The sequence below is a fragment of the Stegostoma tigrinum genome, chromosome 20 (genome assembly GCF_030684315.1).
Source record: "Stegostoma tigrinum isolate sSteTig4 chromosome 20, sSteTig4.hap1, whole genome shotgun sequence".
NCBI classification, from domain to species: domain Eukaryota; kingdom Metazoa; phylum Chordata; class Chondrichthyes; order Orectolobiformes; family Stegostomatidae; genus Stegostoma; species Stegostoma tigrinum.
In genome coordinates, this window is record NC_081373.1 from 4,245,900 (window position 1) to 4,272,423 (window position 26,524).

General features: G+C 43.3%; 1 protein-coding gene across 2 annotated transcripts in view; it reads right to left on the reverse strand.

The window, feature by feature from the left end:
* Positions 1 to 26,524, reverse strand: part of LOC125462076 (VPS10 domain-containing receptor SorCS1-like) — a 1,248,383-nt gene that overhangs the window by 123,972 nt on the left and 1,097,887 nt on the right. For both annotated transcript variants that reach the window (XM_059652946.1, XM_048551586.2), the window contains exons 17-18: positions 7,423 to 7,536; positions 5,303 to 5,474 (exon numbers count right to left, since the gene is read on the reverse strand). In XM_059652946.1, coding sequence (XP_059508929.1) covers positions 5,303 to 5,474; positions 7,423 to 7,536 — 286 coding nt within the window. The remainder of the gene's footprint in view (positions 1 to 5,302; positions 5,475 to 7,422; positions 7,537 to 26,524) is intronic.

Consider the following 26,524-nt stretch of genomic DNA (forward strand, 5'->3'; position numbering starts at 1 on the left):
ATTGTTCAGCAGCTTTTTGCAGTCTTTCTGCTTTTAAATAATCAATTGTCTATACTTCCAACCAAAGTACGTAACCTCACATTTAGCTACATTAGATTCCATCTTGCAATGTTTTGCTAACTCATAACTTGTCTGTGTCCCTTTGTGGACTGTTGTGTTGTCCTCACCACTTGCATTTCCAGCAATTTTTGTGACGTCTGAAACTTGGCTACAGTGCATTCAGTATTCTTATTCAAGTCATTGATATATGGTGTAAACAGTTATGGACCCTGCACTGATCACTGTGGTACTTAACTCGTTACAGGTTACCATTCTGAAAAGGACCCCCTTATCCGGAATCTCTGTCTTCTAGTAGTTAGTCAATCTTCTAACCATGCTAAAAAACTACCTCCAACACTAAAAGTCTCGTTACCTGGTGACTAGAATCTGAATCATAATTTGAGGCCTAGTAAAGAGACATTTAAGTTTGGACAGACCCTACCAGAGTCTGATGTAAAGGACCTGAAGGCATTATTCATGCATTTGAGAACGTGGCTTGCCAAATGAATTGGGCAGAAGAGGACTGATGTGATTCGCCAACTTTAGGTACATTTAAATCATTATTGGATAAGCATATGGACGTACATGGAATAGTGTAGGTTAGATGGGTTTGAGATCGGTATGACAGGTTGGCAAAACATCGAGGGCCGAAGGGCCTGTACTGTGCTGTAATGTTCTATGTTCTATAACTTATGGTTTTATTCTGTAAAAACATTCAGAGTTTGACTGGATATTGCCGTTCATTGTATAATTTTGGCTCCCATTCCAGTGTTTACTGGCTCAAACAAAGAATCATTGCATTGGCAACAGACATCCAAGTTATTCAGCCTGGAGATGGAGAGACTCAGCAAGCTGATGGGCATATACCTGCTGTCTCTTTCTGTCAATGCATCAATCAAATTTTCTGCTTCAATTACTAGAATGAAAGGGCAGTCTAAGCAGCGGGGAACTAAATTATTATACTGCTCACTTCTTTCTAGTTAATTATTGTGAAGGAACCTCTGCATTTTCTGCTTCCATCAGCTCATTGTCTTTAGTTCTGAGTGCTGGGGGTGATGGTTTGTAATGAGGCTTGTCCAGGTGACAGTGAAGCCTCATGCTTTTGAACTGTTGCCTTCTGCCAATGGTGCTTACACTAAAGTTTTAAAGTGCCCATTCGAGGATACAGAGTTTTAATGAAGGAATGACAATGGATTCCTGAGTCAGTGCAGCATGTCACTTGGAAATGAAATTGCGGATATGTGAGTTGGGAGCTGGAGTATGCACATTGATTGGAATGAAGTCAGCCAAGTGGATCTCATAGAATATGAGCTCCCTGATTGGGGCTGTTAATCTGGTCCAGTCAGGGGGCCCTAGCTGACAGATGTAAAGAGGAGCGATAGACATCCTGTTCACTCTGAGAGCTGTCTCTGAGAGTCAAGGACTCTCCACGTGTAAATAAAGGATGGTTTGATGATGGGCTACCAGCCCTTAAGGAGTTCGTTCAGTACACCATTCATCACACCCTGCAAGGAGCCTTTCCTTTATTGAATAAGTTCATAGCTGATCTGATTGTAACCTCAAAAACATTTCCTTGCCTCCCATGAATATTCTTTTCACCCCTTTGTTTAGCAGGAATCTTTCTACCGCAGCCTAAATAAAATTCAGAGGCTTGCACACATCTCTTCCAAAAAGAGAGTTTCAAAGATGCATGAGACTGAGAGAAAATAATGTTTCTCACCAGACCAGATGTGGCCGGCCGAAGGGCCTATTCTTAATCTTTGCTCATTTCCATTTTAAATCTGCAACTCAATTTTAAGCGGCGACCTGTACATTGAAATTCTTTCAACAGAGGGAATAATCTCTCCACATCTATCCAATCAAAACTCCTTAGGTTCTTTTCTCTTTCAACCAATTCACTGCTTACTGTTCTTCAGAACCTACCCAGCCCCTCCTTGCAGCAAAACTGCCCCATCCCAAATAACATCCTGGTGAACCTCATCTGCACCTCCTCTGATGCAATTATATCCTTCCCATTAAATGATGATATGTTTTATTACAAGTTCTTCACCTCAAATAGTCTTCTTTCTCTAGATAGCATTTAAATATCCCTGATCTTCAAACCAGCCTAGCCTCTTCAAATGTAACTCAGAGGACAACCTGACTATTGCAGGAAATAGTCTGAACTTCTCTTAAAGATCAATCATCCTTCCTCAATGTCCAGGGTCACGTGGCACCAGGTTATAGTCCAACAGATTTGTTTAAAGTCACCAGCTTTCGGGTCGCAGACCCTTCATCACTTCACCCGACGTATGGGCAGTGCTTGAAAGCTTGTGATTTCAAACAAACCTGTTGGACTATAACCTGGATAATAAAATGTGAGGCTGGATGAACACAGCAGGCCAAGCAGCATCTATAACCTGGAGTTGTGTGACCCCTGACTTTCCCCTCCCCAGTCTAATACTGGCACCTCCATGCCATGCCCTTCCAGTGGCAAAGATTGCAATCAAATGGGAAGCCATCAAAATAAGCGTTGGTCTTCCATTCCCATGTGAGTGATGGCTTCATCAACACAACAGAAGATCAGGCATATTTAAATTCTATCGAGAAAAAGAAAACTATTTGAGGTGAAGCACTTGTAATGAAAGGCATCATTTAATGGGAAGGATATAATTGCACGACAGGGGGTACAGATGAAGTTCACCAGGATGTTGCTTGGGGTGGAGCAGTTTTGCTGCAAGGAGAGGCTGGATAGTTTCTCAAGAACAGTTCTGAAGAAGGGTCATTGGGCTGGAAATGTTAACTCTATTTCTGTCTGCCAGACCTGCTGAGTTTCTCCAGCACACTCTGCTTTTGTTTCTGGATAGGCTCTGGTTGTTTTCTGTGGAGTAGAGAAGGCTGAGGGAAGACCTGACAGAGGTGTACAAGATTATGGTGAGGCTTGGATGGAGTGAACTAGAAGCAGCTGTTCCCCTTAGTTGAACAGTCAATAAAACAAGTGGCTGAATTTTAAAGTAAATTGTAGAAAGTTTAGAGAGGACAGGATAGGAGAAAAACTGTTTTTTCACACGCAGGATAGTGGCCATTTGAAATGCACTGCCTGAAAGGGGAGTCACAACATTTTAAAAAGTACTTATATGAGCACTTGAAGTGTTAGGACATCCAGGGTTATGAGCCATGTGCTGGAAAGTGCGACTAGTGTAATTTTTTTTGTCAGTGTAAATTTGATGGAATGAAGGGCCTCCTCTGTACTGTAGGGTTCCATGATTATGAGTTATCTTAAATTTGGGTTTTAAAATGATATTATATTGGTAATGGACTTTTTTTCAGAGATTTAACATTCTTGGCAAACCAATATATGTCGAGAGAGCATATATGTCGATAGAAAGCCTCCCGGAGAGTTAACGGAAGGTTCTTTGTATTGTGGGGGTCTTAGGACAGGAAAGAGAAAATGCTGAAATATACTCAATTGTTTTGGGTTTAGAATAATCAAGAATTGAATTTATCTTAGAAAACTCAGAGATGGGTAATATGTCGGTTCCATTCGAAGGAAACCTGATTAAAGTCAAATGTAAGGGCCATACTTCCCAGGAAAAAAGCAGAGCTTGCTCGAGCAGTTAGGGAATAAATTACATGAGGGTAAGGATCTCAGCTGTGTGGGATGCAAAGCTAAAGGCTTCATATCTAACAAGGCTGGAATTGAAAGGAAGCAGTGAAGTCCATCCACAGTTTTGATAGGGAAGGAACACATTTAATTTTGATTAACTGCGAAGCTCAGGTGTTGTGAAATAAGTATAATTTGGTTTTGCTGGTGACTGAAATCTTCTAATCTGTGCAATTTGCAGATAGCTTGGTCTGGTTTATTTCATTTTCCTTTCTGTTGTGTGATATACTTCTGTTTGATTGTTAAAAGCAAATCTGCACACTTGTGTTTATGGTTTACTGAAGGACTGCCACATGAAATTACAAAAAAATGATGATCCACCAAGCCTGACATTATTCTGAGATCTGTCTGGGAGTATCATCAGCTGGAATTATTACAAATTTAAAGGAACTGAAATGGCTAGTTGTTTTAAAAGAAAGCAATGTTTTCTATTTGTCATTTTAAAACTTCATTTTATTCACTCATGGGATGTGGGTATCTCTGGCTAGGCCAACATTTATTGCCTGTCACTAATTGCACCTTGAGAAGGGGTGGTGGACTGCCTTCTTGAACTGCTGCTGTCCATGCTCCACATGTAAACCCACAATACCCTTAGGGAGGGAATGCCAGGATTTTGACCTAGCGACATTCAACGAATGATGATTTATTTCCAAGTCAGCATGGTGAGTGCCTTGGCAGGGAGCTTGAAGGTTCCAGCTATGACTAAAATTTCCACATGCAGAAAGAAAAGGTGGGTGATAAATGATGTGATGAAATGTTAGGAAAGGAGATGGAATCCTGTGAACAAATGTTACTTGAAATGTTGGATAACAAAGTGTGCAGCTGGATGAACACAGCAGGCCAAGCAGCATCTCAGGAGCACAAAAGCTGACGTTTCGGGCCTAGACCCTTCATCCTACTTGAAATGCTGCGCTCTTTAAGCTATGAAGCTATCAGTAGCTAATCAGTTCTGTGTGGATTAATATGGTGGGCTGTTTCTAATAACTGGCCACCATCATTTTATACATACAAACTGGTTTGTTCTTGACTTTAAATGACAAATGATAATGACGTAGAGTATCACAAATGAGAAGGTAACAAGCTCCTCAAACATGTTCTGCCATTCTATTAGGTAATGGATAATTTGTACTTTCACTCAATCTATCCATTTCAGCTCCATAACCCTTGATACCCCTTATTAACAAACACTAACAAATCTCATTCATTTCCATTTGGCCTTCAGCCTCAGCAGCTATTTTGGAAGAGAGAGTTTCAAATTTTCACTATGCTGTTCTGATGAAATGCTTCCTGACGTCACTTCTGAATGGCCTCAGCCTAAATTTATACCAAACTTAAACAAAGCACTGCAGATGCTGGAGCTCTAAGCCAACCAAAAAGAGAGAGTGCTGGAAAAAACTCAGCAGGTCCGGCAGCATCTGTGGAGAGAAAACGGAGCTAATGTTTCAGGTCAGGTGATCTTTCCTCAGAAATATTAACTCTGTTTCTCTCTCTGCAGACCTGGTGAGTTTCTCCTCCTCTTTCTGCTTCAGTTTGTTAAGGTTATGCAATCTTCTTTTGTAATTCTGTCACTCGTGCAAATAGCTGAAGCTCGCCAATACAACATTCCATAAGAAAGCTCACCTCCTCTAAATGCACAATGAAGGTGATGTTCTGTCCTGAGTCAGTGGCCAGTCTGCCGTTGCTGGTGATGAGGTGTAAACCCCGTGGGGCCCGGCTAGAGCACTGATGCTGCTTGGCAGCATACTGATCTCTGACCCCATCAGTGCAATTGTTAGAGCCAACTTTTCTGTAACTGTATAAATGGAAAAAACATCGAGTTAAAGTCAAATTTCAGAATTTACCGTCCTTTATTGTAATCTTGCATACCCAGCACATGAATAACTACATTGTGGTGACTCGCTACCTGAAAAATTAACTGGATAAAAGATAATTCATCCAGTGAGTTGTAGAGGAGGAGAGTTGGACTTTAATTGGAAGTGAGGTAAATACATGTCGAAACAAAGAATTGAAGTTTATTAGTTGTGTGGAAGAAAGTTGGATGGCATAGACCAGTTGAGTTGAATGACTGAGTGCAGAAGAAGGTTTACTGGACTCAAAACGTTAACTCCACTTTCTCTCGCTACTGACCCACTGAGCTTTTCCAGCAAGTTCTGCTTTTATTTGAGCTGAATGACATGCTTCTGTACTGAGCACTACTGTGTAATTTTGTAGACCTTCTCCATTTTGGAAACCAAAGAGTTAATCCAAGTTAGGGATAACGGGGATTGACAGAGGTATCTGGAGTTGTCTGCTGAGCCAGGATATTCAACCCGAGGTGTCTCTTTGGAGAGACCTTATGTGCTGACTCAGACACCATGCTGAGGACTTGATGTTGAATCCATGGTGGAAATCTGGGTGATTGAAGTAATAAAACAAGGCTTATAATTTGGTTTGATTCCCAATCCTGCTGGAAGCCTGAGGTGAACATAATCTTGGCTGGCTACTCTTTGTGGATGTTTTTTTGTTTTTAAATCAGCTTTCTGATCAAATTCCTGATCTCAAAGAAAGCAGATGGAAAATCTCAATTTAGGGGAAAGAACTTTTCTTTCAACCGGGAGAGAGCAGTGTCAAGAGCTTGATGCTGTTCCATGCTGATTGTGCAGTAACAGCACAATAATAAGAAGACAGAAGTGTTGGGAATTGAAAAGGGATAATGTAAATGCTCTCTCTGCAAAGGCTTACTGGCTTTATTTTAAGCAAAACACCACTTCAAATCATGATAAAGATAAAAGCATAAATACAGAGCTCAAACCCATCTGCCTGTTCTCATCATAATATGTATTTCTTAATTTCCTGTAAATACACATGAACCTTCTAGAGTTGCAAGCAATTTGTCTTTGTCTTGTTTTCTGCCGTCTGCTAGTAGGGAATAGAAAAGCCGACTCCTGCAGTGTTGCTAATTTCAGTGCCCAGCCCCTTCAATCTTTCCCACAGAACTAATAAACAGGTTTCCACCAGCGCTTCAAGCCTTGTAAAGGGTTTGATTTAGTTTCACAGAGCCCCTGCTGTTCCGGGATTGTACAGCTAACATTTCCTGACCATGTGATTTGCTACAAAAGCAGAACATATCTACCCAGTGGCAAACTTCTTTGTTTCCGTCAAGAATTTAATGGAACAAACGAAGTGAGGGCTGTGTGTATAGAGTTGTCACTTGGATAAGGCAATGTGACAGGTCAGAAATCTGAATCTGAATCCCACAACAGAACAGCAAAATCATTGAAAGGAACAACGAGGAAGCCCTGCTCTCCCATATCAATTTTGCCACTTTTCTGTGATTGTTTTCCAGTTTTTTTTTTCTATCCCAACTTCTGGCTAATTCATAATGGCTAAAAGAAACACAGGAGGAGTGGCACATGTTTTTTTTTCTCTCTCACCCCTGACCCCAGTAGAGATGTAGCACTTCATCTGCAAAAGAAATCTGTCTAAGGACTAAGCTGGGAATTTGTGAAAGGTCATCCATGAGGCTCTGAATTCAAATACCATTTAAACATAGCCCCAAGAGCAAGAATTCAAATCAACACACTGACCTAATCAAACATCGAGCAATGTTATGAACCACATTGCAGGGTGAAAGAAAGAAGCTTTTCAGCTTGCTGTTTGAGGAAAAGGCCAGAATGAACTGACCATGATCTCTAAGTGTCTAACAATTCACAGGTAATCAGGAAATTGCAAACATAGCTGTACCACAGCAGTGTACTCACCCTGTGCTGTTAAAGTAGCTCTGCCCCATGCTACACTCCACTGCCACGAAAGACGGATTGTACCAGAAAGCTGGTAGGCACCTTCCATCAGAGTGTCGCTCATATCCATAGTCACTGTCCCATTGTAAATGAAAGAACGAGAGAGAGAGAGAGAGAGAGAGAGAGACATTGGATTACTAATATTAGCATGAAGTAAATGTATATTTTTTCAAAGTCCAGCAACATTATTCACCAAATCAAAGACAACATGACCAAATTTCCTCAAGGGTTTCCAGCGAACTATAACCTGCATTTACATAACACCTTTAATGTACTGAACGCCCCGGGTGTTTCACAGCAGTACTACCAAAATAAAATTAAACACCCAAGCCCCACAGGGAGGTATTAAGGGTGATGGTAAAAAGGCTACATTTTTTTAGGGCTATCTTAAGAAACAGGTAGAGATGTGGCAGGATCTCAGGGAATAGATATCTGAAGGTAAGCAACCTAGTAAGGAGCAAAGGGAATTGCGAATGTGCCTGGTTGGGTTAGGGGACGGCGGTTCCAGTGAAAGGGAGGAGAACTAAGGCCTTTGAGGGGTTTAAAAATAAGGATCAGAATTCTAATTCTGTGGCAAGTCCTAAGTACGCTGTCGCTATGGCGAGAATAGAATATCCCAAATTCCACATTCCAAGGTGTGAAAGTTATGAGCACCACCCTGGCATAATACAGTCTCTTCTAGTATATATACTGTAAATGAGAGTTTCAGAGATTTGGTTAATCATAGGACATTGGAGCACCACTGCAGCAGGTTATGAATACTTGGGAAAGTACATAAATGATATTGGACATGGCTTCATTCCAGTGCATCAGCTGTGCTCAGCTTAAGTAAGTCATTTTTTTAAAAAATCATTTGTAGGAGGTGGACATCACTGGTCAAGCCAGCATTTATTGCCATCCCTAATTGCCCAGAGGACAGTTAAGAGTTAGCCACATTGTCGTGGGTCTGGAGTCACATGTAGGCCAGACCAGGTAAGGATGATAGTTTCCTTCCCTCAAGGACATTTGTAAACCAGATGGGTTTTTCCCAATGATCGACAATGGATTCATGGTGGTCATTAAACTCTTAAATCCAGACTTTTATCGATTTCAAATAGCACTTTTAATGCACCTTTAATTCTTGCAGGAATTTGAACCCAAATCCCCAGAACAATAACTGGGTATTTGGATTAACAGTGCGGCATTAGTACCACTGGGCCATTGCCTCCCCTTTTTCTCAGCCAAAAACGGAAATTGCTAGAGAAACCCAGTAGGTCTAGCAGGATCTGTGGAGAGAGAAACAGCGTTAACGTTCCAAGTCTGGTGACCCTTCATTGGAAATAGACTCGAAATGTTGACTTTGATTTCCCTCCACAGATACTGCCAGACCTGCTGAGTTTCTCCAGAAATTTCTGTTCTTGTTTCAGGTTTCCAGCATCCACCGTTCTTTGTATATTTTAACATTTGACTAGGAAAATGACCTGCAATTGTTGAAGAGACTTAGCAGGTCTGGCAGTATCTGTGGAGAGAAAACAAAGTCAACGTTTTGAGTCCAGTTCTGATGAAGGGTCACTTGCTTCAAAACATTAACTCTATTTCTTTTTTCACGGATGCCGCCAGACGTGCTGATTTTCTCCAGCAATTTCAATTTTTGTTTCAGATTCCTAGCATCTGCATTTTTTCCGTTTCATATTAGTGTATTTTTTGTGTTTGTTTTCTTTTTGGTTACTCATATTGACAATGTCAGGCTGCCAGGGTGATGCTAAGACATACACAACAATTCTACATAAAAACCAAAAAAAAAACTGCAGATGCTGTAAATCAGGAGCAAAAACAGAAGTTGCTGGAAAAGGTTAGCAGGTCTGGTAGCATCTGTGAAGGGAAAAAAACAGTGTTAATTTTTTGGGTCCGGTGACCCTTCCTCAGAATTAAATTCCATACCCAAAACGTTAACTCTGATTTTTTTTCTTCACAGATGCTGCCAGACCTGCTGCTTTTCCAGCAACTTTATTTTTGTTCACATCAATTCTATGTTCCTTTTAAATAACAAATGCTTTTCACTGTGCTATTTTATAGTGTTGAGATTGTTATCAGTCATTCACGTCAAAAATATGTAATGCCAACTGCTCAATTTTCTCAAGAGCAAGAATAACTTCTATTTCCCAGAACACATTGATTCATCAATATCACATTCAACGACCAACAAAGGGCATTCTTCCATGAAGTGAATAGATTTCTCAAATTCACACAGATCGGCAATACAGAAGGGATGCCTTAAGAGCTTGATATTTGACTGGAAAATATAAGGTTTCACTGGAGGGAGAGGAGGAATGCGTGAAAGAGGATGAGAGCACAGGCCTCGGATTAATTATGAACCTCAGCTGCTGCTCGACTTTCTGACCACTGCTTCCTGCAATGTCTCTTGACACCTTATGAATTTGTAGGCAACTGCTCAGTTGAACTGTCATGAAAAAGTGCATATATCAAACAGTGATTTTGAATCCACTGATTGGGAACTTGAACTTGTAAGAACAAACTTTTAAAACAACCAGCTGAAGAAGATGACTGGAAATTGTTGAAGGTGCAACTAAATGGTGACTCACTGTGCTTCACAATGCCAACGACACAGGTTCGATTCCACCCTCAGGTCCCTGTCTGTGCGGAGTTTGCACGTTCTCCCTGTGGCTGCAGGAGTTTCCCCCGAGTGTTTCAGTTCCCCCCCACAGACCAAAGACATACAAGTTAGGTGGATTGGCCACGGTAAAAATGTTGGTTTACTAGGATAGAGTCTGGATGGTATGCTCTCCAGAGGATTGGTTCAGACTTGATGGGCCAAATGACCTCTGCCTGCACGGTAGGGCTTCTGTGATTTTAAACCTGGTTTCCAGCTCCCCATGAGGCTGCTCTACTGCCACAATCTGCTTTAACTGTAGGAATGCACAGGGTGTGTTTGCTCAATTGTGGTTGAGTAAAATTGAATCAGCAGTTTAACTAGACAAGAAGTAGTTTGTAAAAACCAAAAGAACTGCGGATGCTGTAAATCAGGAACAAAAACAAAGTTGCTGGAAAAGCTCAGCAGGTCTGGCAGCATCTGTGGAGGAGAAACCAGACTTAACATTTAGGGTCCAGTGACCCATCCTGAGAAGTAGTTTGTTTCATGGTATCAACTAGTTACAAGTTATATTCGCATGACAGATGTGCGTCTTACAGTCAATTTGTCCATATACCTTTGAGACGCAACAGTTACAGTTTACAGTGGGTATAATAGACATTGTTATGGAGACTATGAGCTGGATCTTCTCCAAGATCCTGGTCTGTTCTCCCACAAGTCTAGATGACATCATTATCGTGGGTGCTGCATACGGTGCTTTTCATTTCAAACCCTCACACAGTGATACAACTGAAACAACAACATTTAAGACAGCTACCTCCATTTACATTACTGTGCAGTCTACATTCCACATCTGCCTCTGGGTTTGCAGAGGCCCACCAGAGAAATCAAACCCTGAGCAATATGAAAGATTCCCCTTCTTTGTCATTAACAAGGTTTCAAGATAAATGCCCAAGATTCAACTGTTGATAAATAGGACATTAAGTCAACACGAATGATGAGATCATGGCAAATCAGACATGAATTAATCAAAGATAATGGGGACTGCAGATGCTGGAGATTCCAAGATAATAAAATGTGAGGCTGGATGAACACAGCAGGCCAAGCAGCATCTCAGGAGCACAAAAGCTGACGTTTCGGGCCTAGACCCTTCATCAGAGAGGGGGATGGGGGGAGGGAACTGGAATAAATAGGGAGAGAGGGGGAGGCGGACCGAAGATGGAGAGTAAAGAAGATAGGTGGAGAGAGTGTAGGTGGGGAGGTAGGGAGGGGATAGGTCAGTCCAGGGAAGACGGACAGGTCAAGGAGGTGGGATGAGGTTAGTAGGTAGCGGGGGGTGCGGCTTGGGGTGGGAGGAAGGGATGGGTGAGAGGAAGAACCGGTTAGGGAGGCAGAGACCGGTTGGACTGGTTTTGGGATGCAGTGGGTGGGGGGGAAGAGCTGGGCTGGTTGTGTGGTGCAGTGGGGGGAGGGGACGAACTGGGCTGGTTGAGGGATGCAGTAGGGGAAGGGGAGATTTTGAAACTGGTGAAGTCCACATTGATACCCTCCAACCCCACCACACCCGGCACCTTCCCCTGCAACCGCAGGAAATGCTACACTTGTCCCCACACCTCCTCTCTCACCCCCATCCCAGGCCCCAAGATGACATTCCACATCAAGCAGAGGTTCACCTGCACATCTACCAATGTGGTATACTGCATCCACTGTACCCGGTGCGGCTTCCTCTACATTGGGGAAACCAAGCGGAGGCTTGGGGACCGCTTTGCAGAACACCTCCGCTCAGTTCGCAAAAAACAACTGCACCTCCCAGTCGCAAACCATTTCCACTCCCCCTCCCATTCTCTTGATGACATGTCCATCATGGGCCTCCTGCACTGCCACAATGATGCCACCCGAAGGTTGCAGGAACAGCAACTCATATTCCGCCTGGGAACCATGCAGCCATATGGTATCAATGTGGACTTCACCAGTTTCAAAATCTCCCCTTCCCCTACTGCATCCCTCAACCAGCCCAGTTCGTCCCCTCCCACCACTGCACCACACAACCAGCCCAGCTCTTCCCCCCCACCCACTGCATCCCAAAACCAGTCCAACCGGTCTCTGCCTTCCTAACCGGTTCTTCCTCTCACCCATCCCTTCCTCCCACCCCAAGCCGCACCCCCATCTACCTACTAACCTCATCCCACCTCCTTGACCTGTCCGTCTTCCCTGGACTGACCTATCCCCTCCCTACCTCTCCACCTATCTTCTTTACTCTCCATCTTCGGTCCGCCTCCCCCTCTCTCCCTATTTATTCCAGTTCCCTCCCCCCATCCCCCTCTCTGATGAAGGGTCTAGGCCCGAAACGTCAGCTTTTGTGCTCCTGAGATGCTGCTTGGCCTGCTGTGTTCATCCAGCCTCACATTTTATGAATTAATCAAGCTGTCTTTTGGAATATACAGACAACAGCACCATTTGGATTCTCTACAGTGATCATCCTCATGATAATGATACAATGCAATATATAGCTCCAAGAATGCACAGATCTAACGTAGTTTCTTTCATGTTAAAGAATTCAATGAACCTTAATTACAACATGTGCTGTCTGCATAAACAGTTGCACCACGGGAAGTTGCATGTCTGGGCTCAAGCTAAGCTATTTGATTAACAATAGCACAGGTACCTCAGCTGCAACATGACCTCCCATCTCCTATACTCAATGCATTGACTAATAAAGGCAAGCATACCAAATGTTTTCTTCACTACCCCATTTAACAGTGCCTCTACTTTCAAGGAACTATGGAACTGCACCCTATGTTCTACAGGGAGCAATTGGAGGGCATTACAGCAACACAGAGTGAGTATGAAACTAACTGAGCTCAGGGATTGTGACCTAGACTGCAGGGAGCAGTTGGAGGGAGAATCTGCAGGTCAGAGTTAGTATGAAACTAACTGAGCTCAGGGCATATTGTAGCTGCAAGTAGAGATGGCTGGACAGGTGATGTGTTGTAGCTGTATGATGTGGAAGCTGGCTGATCTTGTTGCGAACAGCAGTGATCATATCTGCAGCAAGTGCTGGTTGCTCGAGGAACTTCGGCTCAGAGTTGATGAGCTGGAATTGGAGCTTCAAACACTGTGGCACGTCTGGGAGGGGGAGAAGTACCTGGTCACTGTGTTTTAGGAGGCAAGCACACCTGGTGGATTATGTGCTTCAAATTCAGTCATTGATTAGGGACAGACAGGAGTGATTGCAAGTGAGGTAGGTAGAGGGATTCTGCAGTCAAGAACAGGGGAGCCTCAGCTGTTGACCTTGTCCAACAGATATGAGGTACTTGTTACCAGTGTGGATGAGGAAAAGGGCTGCAGGAGGTTGAGCCAACTGGCCACTGCACCATGGCATGGGACACCATTCAAGAAGGGGAAGCAAAATGTCAAGTAGTGGTTGCAGGGGTCTCAGTAATTAGGGGGTTGAGAGTATCCTTTGTAAGTAGATCAAGAGTCCCACATGGTGTGTTGCCTGCCTGGTGCCAGGGTGAGGGACATCTCTGACCAGCTTGAAAGTCTATTGGAGATGGAGGGCGAAGACCCAGTTGTTGTTTTCTGTACTGGGATAAACAACATAGGCAAGGCTAAGAAGGCAGACCTATTGGAGGTTAACAAACTCTAGGAACAAAATTAAGGAGCAAGTCATCAAAGGTTATAATCTCCAGATTACTACCTGAGCCATGTGCAAATTCGCTTAGGGATAAGAATATTAGGGAAGTAAACACATGGATAAAGCAGTGGTGTGGGAAAGAGAGGTTGCCTTTCATGGGGCATTGGCATAAGTATTAGTGCAGAAGGGATCTGCATCATTGGGATAGTCACTGCCTGAATTGAGCAGGAATCAGTGTTCTAGCGAAAAGGATAAATAGGCAGGTCTCTAGAACTTTCGACTAGTGAATTAGGGTGTTGAAGGGAAGGGGTAGACTTCAGGAAGTGTAATGGTAAATAGAAAAAAAAAGCAACGGGTTAACATTGCGCAGGGTCAAATCAGGTCAGTCAAGGCAGTGTTGAGGAGGAGTTCATTGAATGCATCCTCAATAGTTTTCCTGACCAGTATGTGATGGAACCGAAGAGGGAGAAAGCTATCCTAAATCAGGTCCTGTGTAATGAAGCAAGAATAATTAATGATCTCATTGTTAGGGATCCTCTTGGAGAGAGCGATCACAGGAGAGGGTGATCACAGTATGGTTGAATTTAGGATACATATGGAAAGTGAGAAGGTAAAATCCAACATCAGGGTCCTGTGCTTAAACAAAGATGACTACAATAGGATGAAGGAGGAGTTGGTTAAAGTAGACTGGAAGCAAAGGCTTAATGCTGAGACAGTTGATGAACACTGTAAGACTTTCAAAACAATTTTTCAAAGTGCTCAGCAAAAATATATACCAGTGAAAAGGAAGGGCTGTAGGGAAAGGGGTAATCAGCTACATGTAGAAGGAAATAAAGGAGACTATAATATTGAAATATAATTCATATATAGTGGCAAATTCCATTGGAAAACTAGAAGATTTGGAAAATATTAAAGCCACAAAAAAGTAACAAAGAAAAGCAAGATAGATTATGAGAGTAAGCTAGCTCAGAATATAAAGTCACATGGGAAAAGTTTCTACAAATATATAAAAATAAAAAGCATGCTCATAGTAAACATTGGTTCTATAGACAGTGAGAAAGGGGATTTAATAATGGGAAATGAGGAAATAGCTGAGGCACTGAACAGGTATTCTGTGTCAGTCTTTACAGTGGAGGACACAAATAACATGCCCTTAACTGATGACAAGGAGACGAAGGTAGGTGAGAACCTAGAAACAATCATTATCATGAAAGCGGTAGTGTTGGGCAAGCCAATGGAGCTAAAGTTAGACAAGTCTCCTGGCCCCGATGGAATGTATCCAAAGTTACTAAAAGAGATGGCAGGAGAAATAGTAAATGTGCCATCATTCAACAAAGGAATTCAATTAAAGATGGAGAATTATGGGCTGGTTAGCTTAATTTCAGTAGTGGGGAAAATGCTTGAATCTATCATCAAGGAAGAAATAACAAGATACCTAGATAGGAATGATCCTATTGGGCAGTGGTTCATGAAGGGCAGGTCATGTTTAACTAATTTACTGGAATTCTGTGAAGACATTGTGTGTGGTAGATAATGGGGCCCCGTAGATGTGGTGTATTTAGATTTCCAAAAACACTTGACAAGGTTCCGCACATAAGGCTGCTGCATTAGATAAAGGTGCATGGTGTTTCAGACAATGTATTAGCATAGATAGAGGATTGGTTAAAGAACAGGAAGCAAAGAGTGGGGATAAGTGAGTGCTTTTCTGGTTGACGATCGGTAGCTAGTGGCTTGCCTCAGGGATCAGTGTTGGGACTGCAATTGTTTATAATTTACACAGCTGATTGGAATTAGGGACCAAATGTAGCGTGTCAAAGTTTGCAGATGACACTAAGATGAGTGGTAGAGCAAAGTGTGCAGAGGACTCTGAAAGTTTGCAGAGGACTATTGATAGTTCAAGTGAGTGGGCAAATGTCTGGCAAATGGAATACAATGTTGATAAATGTGAATTCATCCATTTGATAGGAATAACAGTAAAACGGGCTATTATTTCAATGGTAAAAATTGCAGCATGCTGCTGTGGAAAGGGACCTGGGTGTTCTTGTGCATGAATCGCTAAAAGTAGGATTGCAGGTGCTGCAGGTAATTAAAAAGGCAACTGAAATTTTGTCTGCCATTGCTCGAGGGATGGAGTTTAAAAACAGGGAAGCCTTGCTGCAGCTGTATAGAGTCCTGGTGAGGCCACACCTGGAGTATTGTGAGCAGTTTTGGTCTCCTTACTTGAGAAGGGATATATTAGCACTGGAAGGTGTGCAGAGGAGATTCACTAGGCTGACTGTGGAGTTGGCTTACGAGGAGAGAATTTAGAAGAACGAGGGGAGATCTTCTAGAAACATATAAAGTTACAAAGGGAAAAGACAAGGTAGAAGCGGGGAGGTTGCTTCCACTGGTGGTGAAACTAGAACAAGAGGGCACGGCCTCAAAATTAGGAGGGGCAGATTTAGGGCTGAATTGAGGAAGAACTTCTTCACCCAAAGGGCTGTGAGTCTGTGGAATCCCCTCCCCAGTGAAGTAGTTGAGGTTTCCTTATTGAATGTTTTTAAAGTGAAGATAGATAACTTCATGAATTGTGAAAAATTAAGGATTATGGTGGATCAATAGAGCTGAGGCCATGAACAGGTCAGCCATGATCTTATTGAATTGTGGAGCAGGCTTGAAATGCCAGATAACCTACTCCTGCTCCTGGTTCTTGTAGTTCTTATGTTTCTTTGTTCAGCAACACTCCCCAGGACCTTACCATTAAGTGTAAAAGTCATGCTCTGATATGCCTTTCCAAAGTGCAACACCTTACTTTCATCTAGTTTAAACTCCACCAATATAATTAAATCACATGCCATGATATGATATCACAATAAATCTGTTAAAGGTTTATCTCATATCTGCTGTGAGACTCCTCCCTTCCCCAACAGTAGAGAGAGAAGTCATATGACCAGGCAATGAAAATGGAAAGTTCTGGAGAAACTCAGCAGGTCTGATGGTAACCGAGAAAAGAGAAGCAGAGTTAAAATTTCAACTCCAGTAAGAGTCATATTGACTTGAAATGTTAACTCGATTTTTCTCTCCACAGGTGTGACCAGTCCTGTTAAGATGCCCCAGCACCTTCTGTTTTTATTTCAGATTTCCAGCATCCACAGTATTTTACTTCTATGTGATCAGGCAAGCTTTGTGTGTTCTAAAGCATGTCCTTGCTGAAGAAATGGAATAACTAGACTCAGAGCAGAGAAAGCAGCTCTTAGCTCTAACCTAAAGCCTAACCCAGCTCTCACTGGTCCTTTCCTAAAAGTGATGCTCCCTTGGCTAATTTTGATTGTGTCTCTATTGCCATAGGGGACAGAACATTTAAACAAAGATGCCATTTTCACAACAGTGTTTTCAGACAGGAAGAGAACGTCAGCTCCAGCTTTGAACTGGCCTCAGCTGATAGCAAAATCTTTCGATCTATGGTCAGAGCAGATAGCAAGCTGCGACCAGTGAACTTCCTTTTAACCATTTTTATTACTGAAGTTTAATGCAGCCAAATAAATCTTGCTGTGCACTGTAATCTACATTAGCTTCTATGTTCTTTGACTGTGTACACATGTGGGTTGCAATAGTCCAGACATATATGAACCCTTAGCCCTCATATTTGACACTTCCACCTTGGGAAAGAGACTGTGACTATCTACTCTTTCCATGACCCTCAATTTTATATAATTCTGTCAGATGTCCCCTCAGCCTCCAGTCGAAGTACGTCCAACCACTCCTTATAGTTAATGCTCTCTCTTCCTGGCAACATCTTTCCTATAGTGTGGCAATCAGAACTGCATATGGTACTCCAGGTATGGCCTGACTGAAGTTTTATATAGCTGCAAAATGATTACCAACTTTTATACACAGTGTCCTGTCTGATGAAGGTAAGCATGCCGATATGTCTTCTTTACCATCTTATCCACGAGCGTTACCAATTTCAGGGAGCAATGCACTCGCACCCCAAGATCCTTCTGTATATTAATGTTCTTAAAGATCCAGCTATTCACTGTGTACTTTTGTCCTGCATTCACCTCACACTTGGCATCTGTAAACTTAGTAATCAGATCACCAATATTTTCATCCAAATCATTCATATGTGCTATTTATTTCTGAGACTAGATTTTTGAGTTCCAGATTTATTAATGAATTTTATATTTCACCTGTTGCACTGGTGGGATTTGAACCCAAATCCCAAGGGACAACCCTAGGACTGGAATGTTCCCACCACTGAGTGATGTGGGAACTGCGAAGAAAATTAGGAAGGTAATGTGAGATCAACTGTAAGGAGATCCTTGACACCGGGAACGAAAATTCCCACATTCCAATCAAGTATTGAACAATAAGATGAGATCCTTGTCAATGAGTGTCAGGAGGCCTATTTGAATGCATTTACATTCTTGTTATTGCATTAACTGGCTTCATTGATGTGTAGTTTCCCATTCTCCAACCTATTGGATAGAAACTAGTCAGCAACGCCTCCTGACATTAAAGTTGGAACAGTGACCTGGAAACTTCGGATCACCCTCTCACTTCTCCAGTCCCCCATCTTAGACACTGATCAATCATCAATAACATCATATATACTACAGCTGATCTACCTCTGCACTTTCTGTGCAACTGTAACACTATATTTTGCATTCAGTTCTATTACCCTCTTGTCTTGTGCAAGGTGAGATTTGCCTGGGCAGCACAGAATACAATACTTTTCACTCTATTCGGTACACCTGACAATAATAAATCAAATCAAATCATCTCATGGCACGGTCCATAGGCAGTAAGCATATTCACCCCTTCCACCCACCAAGACCTCCAGATTCCCATTGGTAAAGCAGGTTGCCAATCTCCCTCCGTCCAAGTTGTCTGGGGCAATTGACTGGAACTGTGCAGCTATGCACTGCCAGCATTTGATTAGGCTTGCAGCTGGCCTTTAAAGGCAGCGTCAGCACCAAGAATCCTGGGAGGCCCTCCATGTCACTGATACCTCCACCTGCGGCAAGTGAGAGAATACAGGAGGAGGGTGAGTGCATACCATAGGGGCATGGTCATTGGTAATCAGATGAGTTTAGGAAGATAAGCATAAAAACTTCCTTAGCTTTGCAGAGAGAAATCCTCCATGAAACTTGCCAGAATTGATAAATTAGCCCATTTCTGGTTTAAAAAAAAGTTTATTCGTTTAGAGTAATGTTTGTTTACTTAGAGTTAAAGAGTAATCCAGAGGCCTGACACTGTGTTAAACAAAAAGTTTTGTTTTAAACAGTGTCAGGCTTCTGGATTACTCTCTCAGTAGCATTCCCACATTACTGAATAGAACAGAACTCTGGTATTGCTGAAAAAGACTCTTTTGCTGAGGCCAGGGCAAAGTTGTAGATGATCTAAAAATGTTATACTAAACTAGGAAAGGACGCTTGACAAGTTGACTCTGATTGGTTAAGGTTGTGCCACGGAGAAAGTAATGAAAATCCAGAAGCTGCCCAGCCTCTTGAGTAATGGAAGGATGCACAAAGCTTGAATATTTACCTTCATTTTCCAGGGTTGCTGTGAATGAATCTGTGACAATTCTAGGAAATGTAAATGAGCGCCGTTATGGAATTTAAGTGTTTGCATACACAGGTATGGTGGTGACATGGGTATGGACTAAGAGTTGGAATGTGTGATTAGATTTGATATTTCCTTGTTGCCTGGCCTGATCTATGTTTTTAAATTCCATGTTTTCTCTGATATTCATGAAGTAGTAGAATGAACGTAACATTTTTCAACGTGTTGCCCTGACAATCCTGAATGGTAGGTGTTGATTATTAATATTTGCTCCGGCTTTTTGATAAATGAGAATTGTGCCACGTCAATCAGTTAATAACATAAAGCAGGTCATGTTCATCAAATTGAAAGATCTGGTACAGTTGCATTGTCACCAGAACCTCATGGAATAGCTGGTTTGCTAAATCACATCAGTGACATGTTTTTACACCCCAGCTGCGCAGTACTTACTAGTTTGGTGATACTTAAATTTTAAACAATGGCCATCTTCTGTACTCAAAATGTTGGATAGTGCTAGACAATGGCAAACTCCATAAATGCAATTGTATGCAGGAGCGTGGAGTTCATTCATGGTAGTAACAGGCCGGAGGAGAATTTGAATCCAAGTAAGGCACGAGGGAGGAAGATATATGGATTGACCTATTGAACATCTGTTGACAGAGCAGCTCTAGTTACTTGCTGTAATGGAAATACTCCTCTTTGAGCTGTTTGGATTCATGAAGAACATCAAGCCATAATTTTTCTCTGTAATATAACAACTGTTGACGAATTGGCTTCATTGTATATGGTCTGCTTATCCTTCCTCAAGCTTTGTAGTGAATATTGTCATCACTTCTGCAATGAAAACTATGAACTGATCTATACTAATGCAAATGCCCTACACAAGCCGCTACCACCCTTGCCCATTCATCTCATCCCATCAGCATTTTGTTCTATTATCTTTCTTCATGAATTTATCAAACTTGTGTAAAACATACTGTTATAATTCATTGCAACTACTTCCTATGGTGGCAAATTCCACATTCTAATCAATCTCTGGGTAAAGAAGTCTATTTTAAATTGGCTGTTGGATTTATTAGTGATAATATGGAGGTACCAGTGTGGGACTGGGGTGGACAAAGCCAGAAGTCTCACGACACCAGTGACAGTCCAACAGGTTTATTTGAAATCACAAGCTTTCAGAGAGCCGCTCCTTCGCAGTCTGAAAGCTGGCGATTTCAATTAAACCTTTTGGACTATAACCTGGTGCCATTTGATTTCTAAGACAACAAAATGTGAGGCTGGATGAACACAGCAGGCCAAGCAGCATCTCAGGAGCACAAAAGCTGACGTTTCGAGCCTGGACCCTTCATCAGAGAGGGGGATGGGGTGAGGGTTCTGGAATAAATAGGGAGAGAGGGGGAGGCGGACCGAAGATGGAGAGAAAAGAAGATAGGTGGAGAGAGTATGGGTGGGGAGGTGGGGAGGGGATAGGTCAGTCCAGGGAAGATGGACAGGTCAAGGAGGTGGGATGAGGTTGGTAGGTAGATGGGGGTGCGGCTTGGGGTGGGAGGAAGGGATGGGTGAGAGGAAGAACAGGTTAGGGAGGCAGAGACAGGTTGGACTGGTTTTGGGGTGCAGTGGGTGGAGTGGAGGAGCTGGGCTGGTTGTGTGGTGCAGTGGGGGGAGGGGACGAACTGGGCTGGTTTAGGGATGCAGTAGGGGAAGGGGAGATTTTGAAACTGGTGAAGTCCACATTGATACCATTGGGCTGCAGGGTTCCCAGGCGGAATACGAGTTGCTGTTCCTGCAACCTTCGGGTGGCATCATTGTGGCACTGCAGGAGGCCCATGATGGACATGTCATCTAAAGAATGGGAGGGGGAGTGGAAATGGTTTGCGACTGGGAGGTGCAGTTGTTTGGTGCGAACTGAGCGGAGGTGTTCTGCAAAGCGGTCTCCGAGCCTCCGCTTGGTTTCCCCAATGTAGAGGAAGCCACACCGGGCACAGTGGATGCAGTATACCACATTGGCAGATGTGCAGGTGAACCTCTGCTTAATGTGGAATGTCATCTTGGGGCCTGGGATAGGGGTGAGGGGGGAGGTGTGGGGGCAAGTGTAGCATTTCCTGCAGTTGCAGGGAAGGTGCCGGGTGCGGTGGGGTTGGAGGGCAGTGTGGAGCGAACAAGGGAGTCACGGAGAGAGTGGTCTCTCCAGAAAGCAGACAGGGGTGGGGATGGAAAAATGTCTTGGGTGGTGGGGTCGGATTGTAGATGGCGGAAGTGTCGGAGGATGATGCATTGTATCCGGAGTTTGGTGGGGTGGTGTGTGAGAACGAGGGGGATCCTCTTTTGGCGGTTGTGGCGGGGGCGGGCTGTGAGAGACGTGTTGCGGGAAATACGGGAGACGCGGTCGAGGGCGTTCTCGATCACTGTGGGGGGAAAGTTGCGGTCCTTGAAGAATTTGGACATCTGGGATGTGCGGGAGTGGAATGTCTTGTCGTGGGAGCAGATGCGGCGGAGGTGGAGGAATTGGGAATAGGGGATGGAATTTTTGCAGGAGGGTGGGTGGGAGGAGGTGTATTCTAGGTAGCTGTGGGAGTCGGTGGGCTTGAAATGGACATCAGTTACAAGCTGGTTGCCTGAGATGGAGACTGAGAGGTCCAGGAAGGTGAGGGATGTGCTGGAGATGGCCCAGGTGAACTAAAGGTTGGGGTGGAAGGTGTTGGTGAAGTGGATGAACTGTTCGAGCTCCTCCACTCCACCCACTGCATCCCAAAACCAGTCCAAGCTGTCTCCGCCTCCCTAACCTGTTCTTCCTCTCACCCATCCCTTCTTCCCACCCCAAGCCACACCCCCATCTACCTACTAACCTCATCCCACCTCCTTGACCTGTCCGTCTTCCCTGGACTGACCTATCCCCTCCCTACCTCCCCACCTACACCCTCTCCACCTATCTTCTTTTCTCTCAATATTCGGTCTGCCTCCCCCTCTCTCCCTATTTATTCCAGAACCCTCACCCCATCCCCCTCTCTGATGAAGGGTCTAGGCCCGAAACGTCAGCTTTTGTGCTCCTGAGATGCTGCTTGGCTTGCTATGTTCATCCAGCCTCACATTTTGTTGTCTTGGATTCTCCAGCATCTGTAGTTCCCATTATCTCTGATGCCATTTGATTTCTGACCTGATTTATTGGTGAAAATTTCTGAATGGAGGCAAACAGGTGATGTCTTTCACTTTGAACTCATCAGAACTGAATTGCAAGAAACAGAGCAGAACAAAGGCACACCATTTGGTCAAGCAAGGGGACAAGCTGCTAACTAGCTTTGCCATCAATGTCAGGGACATGCAGTAAGACCTCTCATCTGAGGGGGCCCAGCATGGACTGGAGAATGCGAGCTAAAAGAAAAGGTTGTACAAGCTTGGATTGTTTCCTTTAGATCAGAGGAAGGCGAACTGAAATGCATAATATTATGAAGGGCCTGGAGAGAATGGATAGGAAGGAGCAAAGTCAATAACAGGGGTGCATTGATTTAAAGTTGTAAAGTCATATAGTGGTACAGTATGGAATTAGACCTTATGGTCCAACCAGTCCATGCCAATCATAATTTCAAACTAAACTAATCCCTCCTGCCTGCGCTTGGCCCATATCCCTTCAATTACTTCTTATTCATGTACTTACCTAAAAGCCTTTTAAACACTGTAACTGCACCCACATTCACCCCTTCACCAGGCAGTTCATTCCACACAGGAACCATTCTCTATGTAAAAATATTGCCTTTTTAAGATCTTGTCCTCTCCCCTTAAAAATATGCCCCCTAGTCTTGAAATCTCCCATCTTACGGAAAAGACACCAATCTCTACCCCTCTGGATTTTACAAACTTCTGTAAGGTCACTCTTTAGCCTCCTGCAGTACATTGAAAATAACAGTCCCAGCCTGTCCTTAAAACTCAAATCTTCCATACTGGTAACATCCAGCCAAATCTCTTCTGAACCGCCTCCTGTTTAATAATATCCTCCCTATAACAGGGTGATCAGAACTGGACACAGTGCTCTACAAGGTGCCTCACTAATATCCTTTACATCCACAACATGACGTCCCAACTCCTATACTCAAAGGTCTGAGCCATGAAGGTAAGTATGTTAAATGCCTTCTCATTCACAGAGTCTACATCTGATGCAAACTTTAAAGAATTATATTCCTGAACCCCTGGGTGTCTTTATTCTGCAACACTACCCAAGGCTCTACTTTTAATTGTATAAGTCCTGCACTTGCTTGTTTTACTGAAATGCAATACCACACATTTATCCAAACTAAACTCCATCTGCCATCCTCAGACTACTTCCACAATTGATCAAGATTCTTTTGCAATCTTATATAACCTTCCTCACTGTGCGCTATACCTCCAATTTTGTGTTATCTGCAACTTAGCAACCATGCCTTCTGTATTCTCATCTAGGCCATTTTATATAAATGACACACAAAAGTGGACCCAGCACCAGTTCCTGTTGTAACAGGCCTCCACTGCAAAAATACAATGCTCCACCATCACTCTCTGTCTCCTACTGTACAGCCAATTTTGTATCCAACTATCAGGTTCACCTTGAATCCCTTGTGATCTTACTCTACCAATTAGTCTACCACATGGAACCATGTCAAAAGCTCATCAATCTTCTTGGATACTTCCTCAAATAACTCAATCAAGTTTGTAAGATATAAGTTCCCTCCCACAAAACCATGTTGACCATCCCTAAACCTCTAATTGTGTATAAATCAGAGAAAAAACAAAGAACAAAGAAAATTACAGCACAGGAACAGGCCCTGCAGCCCTCTAAGCCTGCACCAATCCAGATCCTCTATCTAAACCTATCACCTATTTTCCAAGGACCTTTGTCCCTCTGCTCCCTGTCCATTCATGATTCTGTCGAGATATATCTTAAATTACCCGATCGTGCCCGCATCTACCATCTCCGCTAGCAATGTGTTCTGGGCACCCTCCACCCTCTGCGTAAACAACTTTCCACGCATATCTCCCTTAAACTTTTCCCCTCCCACCTTGAAATTGTGACCCCTAGCAATTGAGTCCCCACTATGGGATAAAGTTTATTGCTATCCACCCTGTCTATACCTCTCATGATTTTGTAGACCTCAATCAGGCCCCCCCTCAATCTCTGCCTTCCTAATGTAAATAATCCTAATGTACTCAGCCTCTCTTCATAGCTAGCACCCTCCACACCAGGCAACATTCTGGTGAACCTGCTCTGCACCCTCTCCAAAGTAGCCACATCCTTTTGGTAATGTGGTGACCAGAACTGTACACAGTATTCCAAATGTGGCCGAACCAAACTCCTTCACAACTGTAACATGACCGATAGATAGTAGGAACTGGAGAATCTGAGATAACAAAGCGTAGAGCTGGGTGAGCACAGCAGGCCAAGCAGCATCAGAGGAGCAGGAAGGCTGACGTTTCGGGCCGAGACCCTTGTTCAGAAAAGAAACTTTGTTATCTCTGTAACATGACCTGCCAATTCTTGTACTCAATACCCCATCTGATGAATGAAAGCCTGCAATACGTCTTGACCACTCTATGGACCTGCGTTGCTACCTTTAGGGTACAATGGACTTGAACACCCAGATCTCTCTTGACATCAGTTTTCCCCAGGGCTTTTCCATTTACCATATAGTTCACTCTCTTGAATTGGATCTTCCAAAATGCATCACCTCACATTTGCCTGGATCGAACTCCATCTGCCATTTCTCTGCCCAACTCTATATTCTGCTGTAATCTCTGACAGTCCCCTTCACTATCTGCTACTCTATCAATCTTAGTGTCATCTGCAAACTTGTTAATCAGAGCATCTATACCTCCCTCCAGATCATTTATATATATCACAAACAACATTGGTCTCAACACTGATCCCTGTGGAGCACCACTGGTCACAGTTCTCCATTTTGAGAAACTCCCTTCCACTACAACTCTCTGTTCCTGCTCCCGTGCCAGTTTTTTATCCATCTAGCTACTACACCCTGGACCCCATGTGATTTCACTTGCCCCTTCAGCCTGCCATGGGGAACCTTATCAAACACCTTACTGAAGTCCATGTATATGACATCTACAGCCTTTCCCTCATCAATCAACTTTGTCATGTCCTCAAAGAATTCTATTAAGTTGTTAAGACATGAACTTCCTTACACAAAACCATGCTGCCTATCACTGATAAGCCCATTTTCTTCCAAATGGGAATACATCCTATCCCTCAATATCTTCTCCAGCAACTTCACTACCACTGACATCAGGCACACCGGTCTATAATTACCTGGATTATCCTGCAACCCTTCTTAAACAACCTTTCTTCCTCCAGGACCTTACCCGCGCTCAAGGATGCTGCAAATTTATCTGTTAGGGCCCCGGCTATTTCCTCTCTCGCTTCCCTCAGTAACCTGGGATAGATCCCATCTGGACCTGGGGGCTTGTCCACCATAATGCCTTTTAGAATATCCAACACTTCTCCCCTCCTTATACCAACTTGACGTTGAGTAATCAACATCTATCCCTAACCTCAACATCTGTCATGTCATTCTCCTCTGTGAGTACTGATGCAAAGTACTCGTTAAGAATCTCACTCATTTTCTGACTTCTCACAAAACTTCCCTCCTTTGTTCTTGAGTGAGCCAACCCTTTCTCTAGTTACCCTCTTGCTCCTTATGTATGAATAAAAGGCTTTGGGATTTTCCTTAACCCTGTTTGCTAAAGGTATTTCATGACTCCTTTTAGCCCTCTTAATTCCTCATTTCAGATTGGTCCTACTTTCCCAATTATTCCTTCAAAGCTTCATTTGTTTTCGGTCACCTAGACCTTATGTATGCTTCATTTTTCCTCTTTGCTAATCTCGCAGTTTCCCCTGTCATCCGTAGTTCCCTAATCTTGCCCTTTCCATCTCTCATTTTCACAGGGACACGTCTGTCCTGCTCTCTAATCAACCTCTCCTTAAGCCTCCCACATATCAAATGTGGATTTACTCTCAAACAGCTGCCTCAAACTGTTCAGGTCCTCCGTAGTGCCCTCCTTCAGAGATATCCTCTTTGACCAGTGATTCAACTCCTCCAAAAACTTACCCACCACCAAACAGATTCACAGATCCATGGTTCTGAGGATTCTCCTCACATTCCTTCTTAACCAAAGGTACAATATTAGCCACACTCCTGTCGTGTGGCTCCTCACCTGTATTTATAAATGATACTATATTTCTGTAACAGGCCCTGTATTTTCGTCCCTAACCTCCCACGATGTTCTGGGATACACTGCATCAGCTCCCA